We start from the raw sequence: 12386 nt of genomic DNA, 5'->3' as shown, positions 1-12386 counted from the left end.
TCTCCTAGCAACAGCCAGTACCACCAATGAACAAACACCAGCGCCTGCAAGAAGCAGGTGAAACAATCATCTTTGTTTCAGAACAGCTTACGTGGGCTCTCCCTCTCTGTCTTTAAAAGCCTCCCCTTTGCCCCAACCCCCTTGGAAGTCCTATGGTCTGCCATAGGACATGTATCCTGGTTTGCAATCCCTCACTGTTCCCCAAAGAAACTCCTCATTTTGGAGAGTTGGTCTCTCTGTCGCTTATTTTAGGTTGACAGTTCAAATGCACGGAAATGGCCCCAAAACTGTTTTGACCGTTCTAGCTGGTATTTTTCCTTACGTCTTCCAACTCAGCTGGTATACTTTAATTTTTATGTTAGTATGCATGAGAAGCATATCAACATACCTGGTTCATGAGAGCCTGCTTGGACTATTGTCACACATCGTCTCCTGCCAGCAACCCACTGCTCCAGTTCTCCTCTCTCAACTGCACCATTCACGGCCAACGCCATGCCCTGGCATCCTGTGTTCATTTGAACCTCACCTTTCATTTGCTAGTCTCCTATCTGAGCTGCTATTTCCTCCCAACCGTCTGTGTGGATGATATGCTAAATTCTAAGTGCCAGTCTGGGTACCAAACACATAGCTGAACCAAATGACCCGTTTCCCACCCCATTCCCCATATATTCCCTTCCATCAAGATGCTCACTTCTAATATCAAGGATTCTGTGTTCTATGCTGTAGTTGTGTTTCTGGTGCTGTGCTTGACTCTCATAGTGGGAATGAAATGGTGCCTTTACCTCGGCAGCGACAAGGCTAACACTGAGAATGCTAATTGCAGGTTGGGGTGGGATCAGCAAAAGACAGTCCGAGTGAGCAAAATATACAACATACTCACCAGTGATGGTGTAAACAGCAGTCATAGCCAAGAGGATGAAGATTGCCAGGTAAAGGTCCAATCCCAAGGCCAGCTTGATGAATATAGCTCCAGCAAACATGTCTGACTAAAAAGGGAACAGTCAGGATGAGAAAGAAACATGCATTTGAGGCCACTGGTTTCTCTGCTCCAATGTCCACTCTTCTTAACCCTTCTTTTTCTGATAGACTCCTACTTATCCTTCAAGAATCCACTGGGATGGCCCCAGAGTAATACCTTCCATAAAGCCTCAAAAATGATTTTCACTGTCTTCACTCTCTCCTATATTCTCATAGAAGTTAGTTCTTTGCTCAATTGAGGTGCTTATTACATGAGGTGACATGTCCTGAGAACTTTTTCTGTGCCATGAGGCTTAGAGAGGCTGAGTAATTGCTTATAGGAAGCTCCTCAACTGTGATGGAGTATTTAGAAATATATCTTCTCCTTGAGCCCGGGAGTTTGAGGCTGCAGTGAGCGGTAATTGGATAGAAAGTATGTACCAAGCGGCCGGGCGCGGTGGCTCAAGCCTGTAATCCCAGCACTTTGGGAGACTGAGGCGGGCGGATCACGAGATCAGGAGATGGAGACCATCCTGGCTAACACGGTGAAACCCCGTCTCTACTAAAATTACAAAAAATGGGCCGGGCATGGTGGCCGGGGGCTTGTAGTCCCAGCTACTCGGGAGGCTGAGGCAGGAGAATGGCATGAACCCGGGAGGCGGAGCTTGCAGTGAGCCGAGATCGCGCCACTGCACTCCAGCCTGGGCGACAGAGCAAGACTCCGTCTCAAAAAAAAAAAAAAAAAAAAAGAAAGAAAGAAAGAAAGAGTATGTACCAAAATAGAATACAACCAAAGAACATTGTTTCATATATATTCCAAATATATATGTGCTACAATGATTGAAAATTGGTTTGAATTGGGGGGTCAGTTATGATTATTTTTGAAATTGAGGGAAAAATGTAGAATTAATTTAGATTATGCAGACTGTGCTGTAAAAGCATGATGCTGGCTGGAATTCAATTAATTACATGTGTCTCTGACCCTCCTAGGGCCTTTAGGTCTAACCATAAAAAAGGGAGATTATGATCAACTTAGAAATCTCTCTAAGGCAAACATATTTCAGTGGGAAGTACATTTTCCTATCTACAATATTTGGCTCAGCATAATTAACATGAATAATTTAGGACAATTTCCTGCTAGTTATTATATGTGTGTGTATATATATATAAAACTAATAAGATATATGTTCTTAAAATTAGTATTCTTGTTTGCCAATGAGGATTTTTATAATTATCTGTTCGTTTTAATTTTCCTAAAATTATTAACAGAACTGAGTCCGTTTTTAAGAGACGAATTGGGTAACATTTTTTTCTCTGTTCTGGAAAAACTTAAGCTGCCAATGGATCATCTCTTCCTTGAAACCTTGACAGAATCCACCCCTACCCTTCTCCATGTCCCCAAACTACCTGTCAGGTAGGCATTATTGTCATCATTTTGCATCGGAGAAAACGGAGGCTTAGGGAATTTGTCCTGGATCACCCAGATAGAAAGTGGTAAGCTCAGGATTTAAACCTGTGTGGTGTGACTCAGAAGCTTACATGGTTAAGCACTTTGTTATACTGCTATGTGGAATTTTACTTAGTGAAATATGTGGGGAACACTTAGAGAAGTATAGACAAATTATTCTAGGAAGATGGTGAATGTGGCAGCATGGTTTGTGAACTTCCATGACTCTCTACATTAGACAGAGCAAGTTTATGGCAAAACCAACAAAATTAGATGACCGGGTATTTCCATGAGGCCCAAAAGGCAAGACAGCAGGTGCAAATCAACCTCAGCCGCAAGACCTGCATGACAGCAAGATCTGGGAGGAGGCAGAGAGAAACAGTAGCTTATCTGAAGGAACTTAGACATCCCCACAGAGCCACCAGGTGACCGCTGAGAAGCACAGTAGGACAATTTCAGAACTACAGCAGAGCATAGAAGAGGCTTTGCTTTAATAACCAGTGGGCAACTATAAACGCTACTTGATAAGTTCCAAAAGGGTTCAGAGTAGTCTGGGTCAAACAAGCTCTCAAAACCAACAGCCAAAGCTGCCTTTCAGAACAGGGACCTACACCGATGAGAAACTTCTAGAAAAGGCAAAAAAAATTGGCAAAGTGAGGAACACCATGTTTGATGATACACTAGTCTTCTGGTGGGGATGGAGGAGAACTGCAAATAAGTTCTGAATTCATTTTTAGTTTGTTTGTTTGTTTGTAACAGCATGGGTGAGGCAATTCGGAAATAATTTTCTTGTTAAAAATATTTACTTATTGGCCGGGCGCAGTGGCTCAAGCCTGTAATCCCAGCACTTTGGGAGGCCGAGACGGGCGGATCACGAGGTCAGGAGATCGAGACCATCCTGGCTAACACGGTGAAACCCCGTCTCTACTAAAAAATACAAAAAACTAGCCGGGCGAGGTGGCGGGCGCCTGTAGTCCCAGCTACTCGGGAGGCTGAGGCAGGAGAATGGTCTAAACCCGGGAGGCGGAGCTTGCAGTGAGCTGAGATCCGGCCACTGCACCCCAGCCTGGGCGACAGAGCAAGACTCTGTCTCAAAAAAAAAAAAAAAAAATTTACTTATTTTTGTTTCGGCCAGGCACAGTGGCTGATGCCTGTAATCCCAGCACTTCGGGAGGCCAAAGCGGGTGGATCACTTGAGATTTTTTTTTTAATTTATGCTTTTGTTATCTGTGGTTTTGAGGTCTTAGCCAAAAAAATCTTTGCTCAGGCCAATGTCCTGAAGCATTTCTGAAACCATTTTTGATGCATTATAGGATTGAGCAAACAAACTATATATATATGTGTGTGTGTGTGTGTGTGTGTATGTATATGTGTGTGTGTATATATATCTGTGGGTGTGTGTATATATATATATGTATATGTTGATGACTTAGAGGGCCAGGAGTCTCAATTGTGGAAGAAGGAACATATAAATATAGAATTGCAGAAGGCAATAAAATGCTCTATAAAGCTGGATTGGAATTGGAGGTATTCGTGTGAACTCATGATTTCTAAACTGTATATGTATGTGTATAGCTGCCTAGAAAGTATATGTATGTGTGTGTATGAATATATCTATTTCTGTGTGTGCATTTACATGTGTGTATGTATGCATTTATTTCCTAATTCTGTCAGCTAAAAGAGTCAAGAAAAAAAGTCAACCCAATAAGCACACTTAGCACCCAGATTTTTGTTTCTAATACCGTTCCCCACTAAAGGAGCCAGGGCTGTCCCAGAAAAACAGGTGATTCCAGGGCTGGAAAAGGGTTGGTACAAGACGAGTCTGAAACATTTCGTTAGGCCAGAATTTAAGAAATTGCTCAACAAAATGATGGGATCATGCTCCATCCTTTACACAGAATCCAGTTTGAGGAACTCTCACTGGCCAAATGTGGTATAAGTATCAAAATAACTGGCCGGGCGTGGTGGCTCATGCCTGTAATCGCAGCACTTTGGGAGGCCGAGGCAGGCAGATCACGAGGTCAGGAGTTCGAGACCAGCCTGACTAGCATGGTGAAACCCGGTCTCTACTAAAAATACAAAAAATTAGCCAGGCGTGGTGGCAGGTGCTTGTAGTTCCGGCTACTCAGGAGGCTGAGGCAGGAGAATCGCTTGAACCTGGCAGGCGTGGAGGTTGCGGTGAGCTGAGGTCGCGCCACTGCACTCCAGTGTGGGTGACAGAGTGAGACTCTGTCTCAAAAAAAAAAAAGTATCAAATAACTGCATATAATAATATTGGTAAACCACTGATAAATAGGAATGTATCAGTCCAATATCAGTAATAGATAAACAGAGAAGGGAAGACTCCTGCCCTCAGTAGCCTGCTGAATGCTGGCTGGGAACTACGGAAGGAGTGCTAGAGTTGGAAAATTATTATTTGGCAACCATCATAGTAAAGACTGGATCTAATAAGAATCATTTATGAATGTTAAATCTAGTGGAAAAATTTGAAGAGGAACTGGATATTTCAATGGTTTAAAGCATCTGTCACAGACCGTTTATTGGTTACAGGGGAAAATAAAACAGTAATTCTATAGTGGAGAAATTGGGCAATACTTTGACCAGGTGATTAAAATTAACATCACCATTGAGGAACAGATGGGCACTGAATACTTCTAGACAGGATACTTTTAGTAGGATATATCACTTATGCAGTATTCCAGCCAAGAAGAATGCATAACCTGAATCCAACCATGAAGAAATATCAGGCAAATCCAAAATAAAGATTGTCATATTAAGAAGGGTGGAGTAGGGACTCTATCCTTCAAAATGTCAGTGTCATCAAAGACAGAAAAGGGATATGGAAATATTCCAGAAGAAAGGAGGCTGAAGACCTTTGGCAACTGAATGTGGCACCTAACCCTAGACTGCATCCTGCACTGGAGAAGAAAAGATGATAAAAAGGATATTACTGGGTCAATTGACAAAGTTGGAATATAAATGGTAGATTAGTGTATCCATGTTATGTTTACTCGAGTTGATAATTCCACTGTGGTTTTGCAAGAAATTATCCCTGCTCCTAGGAATAACGATATACAGAGAAGGCTTAGTTTAAAAAAACCATCATTTTACAACTGCCACAGTAAAGACTGGATCAGGTAAAAATCACTGGATCAGGTAGAATCATCAATGAGTGTTAAATCTGGGGGAAAATTTACATTGAAATTTTTGGGGTTAAAGGGCAATGATATATATAACAACCTCAAATAGTTAAAAACATATGAGAGACACTTTGGGAGGCTAAGCAGGGTGGATCATTTGAGGTCAGGAGTTCGAGACCAGCCTGGCCAACATGGTGAAACCCCATCTCTGCTAAAAATACAAAAAAAAACATTAACCGAGCGTGTTGGTGCGTGCCTGTAATCCTGGCTACTAGGGAGGCTGAGGCAGGAGAATCGCTTGAACCTGAGAGGCACAGGTTGCAGTGAGCCGAGACTGTGCCACGGCACTCCAGCCTGGAAGATACAGTGAGACTCTCTCTCTGTTTCTTTGCAGAACTTGGGACTGGAAACAGGTGTAGCAGGAGACGGTTGTATTTTTCTCTAAGATTTGAAATAAAATCTGACATTTTATCATCCCACCCGATATTGATGTTGGCCAAAAACCTGTTCTTGATTTTCTGAGCCTAGATCCCAACTCACTTGTACAAATACAAAGTACTTTCTGTAACTCTATTGCACATTGGGGTTTTCCAGGAATACTAACTAATATCGAGGGAACATTTCACTTTTAAAAAAATGTTCAGCATTTCAGAAAGAGTGTTACTTGTGGAGGTGCCACACATGCATATCTGCCTCTGTCTGCATTTATAGCTGTCTTCATTCATACTGCTTTATCCTCATCCACAGAGGGGTGAGTATTACACCACAGCATTTTGACTTGATGTGTAGTTCTACTTAATCATTTTCATATTAAAACACACTATCTTATAATGGATTCCTTGACCTTTGTTTCTATTACATAGTACTATTAAGGAATTAAATCCATGGTTTTGAAATTATATATAAGTAGTCGACATATTATCAATGATTTTTTTTCTAAAGAAATAGGGACTACTCCAGGTCACTCAGGCTGGGGTGCAGTGGCATGATCTTAGCTCACTATAACTTAGCTCCTGGGTTCAAGTGATCCTTCTGCCTCAGCCAAAGTAGCTGGGAAAATAAATGTGTGCCACCACACCTGGCTAAATAATTTTTTTCTTTTTTTTTTTTTGTAGAGACAAGGGTCTCACTGTTTAGCCCAGGCAAGTCTGGAACCCCTGGCCTCCAGTGATCCTCCTGCCTCAGCCTCCCGAAGTGCTGGGATTGCAGGCAGAAGTCACTGGGCTCAGCCACCAATGACTTTTTTTTAAATTGTGGTAAAACATATATGACATAAAATTTACCATTTAACCATTTAAGTATATAATTCAGTGGCATTAATTACACTAACAATGACTGTAAAATATTTCTCATAATAAAGAGGAATTGCAAGGATCAGAATTTTCTTTTGCTATAAAGGACTGTATTAAAACGATAGTCAATATCTGAATAAAGACTGTAGATTAGGTAATAGTTTGTATCAAATCTCAATACAAATGTTATTGCAGTTTGAGAACCAGTGAACAAGATGATCTTTTCCAACCTGGGCAGAGGAGAGTTATGAAAACTGTACTGTCCTAATGTCTCATAACGATCTGTTTAATAAGTAACTAGGACACAATCCGTTATCACAGTGTAAGAGTACACAAAAGGTCATGTCTAAGGTTAATCATTATCAATGTCACTTAAGACATAAACTTGCAGGCAAGAATGGACTCCTGCTAAGGTGTCTTTCCAGCCAACCATGGACTCTGCACAGCCACGGACCCATACATGGCTTCCCTGCACCCACACTCAGATCACCAACATTCTGTCCCTCCCTATCCACCAGCAACCCTCCAGCCTGGGAGGTTGCATCCTTCGGGGGCCCCTTTCACTGTGCATTGTCCTCTGTTCTCTGTCTTCATGCCTGCTCATGCTCTTTTTTTGAAAAAAAATTATCTATTTACTTTTTTGAGACGGAGCCTCGCTCTTGTCGCCAGGCCGGAGTGCAGAGGTGTGACTTCGGTACACTGCAACCTCCGCCTCCCGGGTTCAAGCATTTCTCCTGCCTCAGCCTCCTGAGTAGCCAGGACTACAGGTGCATTCCACCATACCCAGCTAATTTTTGTATTTTTAGTAGAGATGAGGTTTCACCACGTTGGCCAGTATGGTCTCCATCTCTTGACCTCATGATCTGCCTGCCTCGGCCTCCCAAAGTGTTGGGATTACAGGTGTGAGCCACTGCCCCTGGTCTGCTTTAGAATCATAAAGCTGTAGATGTCAGCACCAGAGGAGAATTGGGAGATTAGCAAGTCCAACGATTTAAGAAACGTGTGAACTCTAAGCCCCTGACACCTGTAAGCTCCTCTGCTTCCCTCTGCCTCACCTAACCTTCCCATCCTGGGGAATACTTAAGTACCCTCTCCAAGAGTACGACCCCCAATGCCATCCATCAGGGAGTATCCTCTTCTCTGGGTGTGCACAGCACATTTTCTGTACTTGTCCGTGCACTCTAGTTCAGCATGTATTTTAGTACGTTTGCATGTATTGTCATACGAGACTAATTATTTCATGTGCAGAATTCTTATCTCCTTAGCCAGATGGTAAACTCCCATTGCTCAAGAATCTTTGCTACACTCACACACAGCTCAACAATATGCAGTCAGTGCTGGGCAATGCTCACATTGCATTGGGAAGGCTCATGCCATCTAATCTAAGCATCTAGTTCACTTCCAACAACGACTCAGCACAACAGAGAAGCAATAGGAAAGGTCAGCCTTTTCTCTCATGAACTCTCAGACACCTGCCTAGACTGTGAACTTGAGATTATTTTGTTAGTCACTGATACATGAGGAGCAAATAAGTTACTCTTTGTTTTTTACATGTGCTGCTGAATCTTCAGATTCCTTCTTTCCTCACTGATTATCTCCCCAAAATGTAACGTTTGTTTATTTGTTTGTTTTTGAGATGGAGTCTCGCTCTGTCTCCGAGACTGGAGTGCAGTGGTGTGATCTTGGCTCACTGCAATCTCCGCTTCCCAGGTTCAAGTTATTCTGCCTAAGCCTCCCAAGTAGCTGGGATTACTGGTGCGCATCACCATGTCTGGCTAATTTTTGTATTTTTAGTAGAGACGGGGTTTCACCATGTTGGCCAGGCTGGTCTCAAACTCCTGACCTCAAGTGATCCACCTGCCTCAGGCCTCCCAAAGTCCTGGGATTACAAGTGTGCGCCACTGCACCAGGCCCCCCAAAAATGTGACTTTATTTAAAAAGTACTTACAATGTACTTTAAAATTTTTTAACACTTATTTGTGACATATGTCTTACCATGGTGGTCTTAGATAGAGTGAACTTAAGAAAAATCAGTATAATAATACAAAGTACTTTCCTTGTGGTTCACGTGTCAGATAATCAAACTGAAAATGAAAATATAAATCTGGACATGGTCTGAGAAAGAATATAAAGGTTATCTCGCAATGGAAAAGGCAGGAGACCAAGTCCTTCTCTTTACTACTAAAGAGCTGTGTTTGGCATTTATACCAGTGCCATCCTCCACTGCCAGCCTCCCCAGATATACACAAGTTCTTGAATGAGACGTTTTGTTCTTTCTTTACATCCATTTTTTCATATCCTTGATAAGAGGGGAGATTTATACCCTAGAGCCGCTCACGACTTAAAAGTCTACCACTCTGTGAACACAGGATCTTGGAAGCTCCCTTTTTTCTCATTAAGGCTTTGAAGAGACACCCCTGCGAATTTAAGACATCCATAACCTTGACCCTTTAAAGGCTGTTGACAGTCTACACATCCAGCTTGCTGATATTAGCACTCTGGCCCCATCTGACAACCTCTTGAAGTTAAAATGCCAGGAGGCTCTGAACTCACAGCAATTAACAAAACCACACAGATGAAGAGGGAGAGGATGGAGAGGTAGACCTGGAGTCGCTCCCCACCAAACCGCTTCTTGAGATATTCCGGCATGGTCATCACCTGCAGAGACAGACATTAACAGGGACTTACCCTTAGCGCCCTGTGCATTCAGATTACTCAGCATTTCCTAAGCACCTGTGAGTGAAAGTGCTGTGTATGGCCCCTTCCTGGTGATGGAACCATGGCTTCTTATTCATAGAGGTACCCCTGATGCCAGGCACAATGACTGTGCCTGGCAGAGGGTGGGTGCTCAAACCATGCTTCTGAAGAGATGGACACTCCCATGGATAACTCCAGCCAAAGTCTCTCTCCTGACCCATCTGCAGATCTCACTTTCCCACTGCCGGCTGGGCATCTCCACCTTAGTGTCCTGAATGCACCAAACACTCATCCTGTTGAAAAGTGAAATCATCATTCTCCTTGTCATCCATCATCTGCCTCTGATCTGGAATCTTTGGCTGCATTAATGGTGGCCTCGTGTACTCCAACCCTCGAGCTTCAAGTCTTAGAGCTGATCATAATGCTTCCCCCTCCACTGCCTTCACCTTTACTCTGCCATCAAACCTGTCATCTCTGCTCCAGGGTCATTATGCAGGGGCACCACAGATTTCCCCGCTGGCTGCAGCCACGTTCTATACCAGAAACCTCTCTAGTCAAGAAATCTGATTTTTTTGTCTCTCTGTATATTTCTAGCAATAGGCCAGGTGAAGGGCAGGGACCCATGTTTCATGATCGAAGAGAAAAAATAAGTAAATAAATGAATGTCTGACAGATTTACCCGAACACTAAGGATATGGAACTGGCCCGGTTGTCCCACAGAACTGATGTCTGTGGTTTATTTGAATAAGCATAGAAACTGATCCTCCCACTGTTACAAATTGAGAAAGTTATCTTTGTCTTATCTGAGTTCCTCTCTCAGGAAATCAACCATCAGTTCTCCCAGATAGGGTCAAAGAGCTGAAACTCACTAGATCACCACACCTGGACAGTGAGAAGCCAGACCCCTCGCCCGTTATAATCGTCTAACCCACCACCTGCTTCCTGTTGACTGACTTCTCTTCCTTATCCCCACCCCTAATTCCTGTTTTCCTATATATGGTTACATATCTTCCCTGTAATATAAATCCCTAATTTTAGTCCATCAGGAAGATGGATTTGAGACTGAGCTCCCATCTTCTCAGCTGCAGCACCCAAATAAAGCCTTTTTTCCTGGCAATACTCATTGTCTCAGTGAGTGGTCTTCTGTGCAGTAAGCAGCAGTGCCTAGGACTGAACTCTGGCATTTTGGTAACAGATACTCACCCCCGACTTGATGTAGATGGGGACAAAGATCCACCCGAGAATTGGCAACATTACTGAGGACTACAAGGAACCAAAATAAGAGACAGTGAGACGTTAAAGAGGCTTGGCTTGTGGACCTTCTCCTTATATGACCTCTGAGTTTGGATATTAAAAAAAAAAAAAAAGTTGGCTTAATCCTGTCCCATTCAAACAATTACAATCCCGATATAATTGTGAGTTCCTTTTTTTTCTGTTTCTATGACTTAGGGGCCACCATTTTCTGGGGATTAAGTTGTGGTGAAAAAGGGAAAGAAGATAAGGGTTCTGATCCCAGTGGAACCCCTGGAAGATCATACAATCTTGGCCAAAGGGAATTTTTCTTGAGTTGCATAAATGATAAATGGAGTGACAAAGCAATGAGAAAGGAACCTGGAGATAGAAGAATATCACCAGTGCTCCCTAAGTCTTCCCACATACAATGATGATAGTAATACAATCTAGCATTAATATGCAACTTTTACAGAGTCTTCACATATATCACTTACGCTGCTCTCAGCCTAAGTGAGGCAGATATGAGAAGCACAGTTATTCTTATCTTACAGAGGGGGAACTTGAGCCTTACACCTTACAGAGATTAAGGGGGCCCAAGGTCACAGTGACAGGGGGAGCAGCTGAGTTCTCTGCAGCTGGCTCGTCACACCCACTTGGTCCATAGGTCATTCTGGTCACGCCTCTGGAGACTGGCTTCATTCTGGTGTCCATGGCACTATTAAAACAAAGCTCCAGGCAAGGGCCTATCTGGAGGTTGGGTCCATCCTGGACTCCTGGATACTACTGAAGTAAATGTAGGGGCAAAATCTTCAACAGTGGAGGGGCACAGGCATGTATGATCACTCAAGATCACTTTCTGAGTTCAGCCAGGGATGGTCTGTTTAAACTTTCACTATGATACAACTTTCCTTTAAATCGTTTCCACAGGCATCGTCTTCTGCCTAATATGCACATGCATGTAAATGAAAACACCAGAAAGAGTAAGACAGAAGAATAGAAAAACTCAGGCAGCTCAAGAGCTACTGGTAGCATATCCATCACGTGTCCAGCCATGTGCTAGAGCAAACTTGTCCAACATGTGGCTCAAGCTTGGTTTGAATGTGGCCCAACACAAATTTGTAAACTTTCTTTTAAAATAATAAGGTTTTTTGGTGATTTTTTTTTTTAGTTCATCAGCTATCATTAGTGTTAGTGTATTTTATGTGTGGTTCAAGACAGTTCTTCTTCTTCCAGTGTGGTCTAGGGCAGTCAAAAGATTGGATACCCCTGTGCTAGAGGATGGGCTGGACACATAGTGGGAACTCAGGGAGGAGAGATGAAAAGGAGAGCTAAAATGATCAAGTGAACATAGAGATCGAGGCATATAGAAATGACATTCCTGGTGGGAATAACTGCTTGAGAAAAATCTTAGAGGTGAGCAATAATGTGCATGGAATGGGCTAGGCAGAATGGGGCCACAGAAGTGCTGAAGGTCAAACAAGAGGTGGAGGCTGGGTGCAGTGGCTCACACCTGTAATCCTAGCATTTTGGGAGGCTGAGGTGAGAGGATCACAGAGCTCAGGAGTTAAGAGACCAGCCTGGGCAACATAGGGAGACTCCCATATCTACAAAGAAACAAAA

The 12386-nt window shown here is 43.0% G+C and overlaps 1 protein-coding gene across 2 annotated transcripts in view; it reads right to left on the bottom strand.

The window, feature by feature from the left end:
- The window catches only part of SLC5A4 (solute carrier family 5 member 4), a 59126-nt gene that overhangs the window by 19269 nt on the left and 27471 nt on the right, over window positions 1-12386 (bottom strand). For both annotated transcript variants that reach the window (XM_050806871.1, XM_050806872.1), the window contains 3 exons: window positions 10737-10796; window positions 9390-9494; window positions 881-986 (listed from right to left, as the gene is read on the bottom strand). In XM_050806871.1, the coding sequence (XP_050662828.1) occupies window positions 881-986; window positions 9390-9494; window positions 10737-10796 (271 nt within the window). The remainder of the gene's footprint in view (window positions 1-880; window positions 987-9389; window positions 9495-10736; window positions 10797-12386) is intronic.

This window comes from Macaca thibetana, chromosome 10, assembly GCF_024542745.1.
Source record: "Macaca thibetana thibetana isolate TM-01 chromosome 10, ASM2454274v1, whole genome shotgun sequence".
NCBI classification, from domain to species: domain Eukaryota; kingdom Metazoa; phylum Chordata; class Mammalia; order Primates; family Cercopithecidae; genus Macaca; species Macaca thibetana.
The sequence above is the reverse complement of the archived record's forward strand: the minus strand, read 5'-3'. Positions and strand labels throughout refer to the sequence as shown.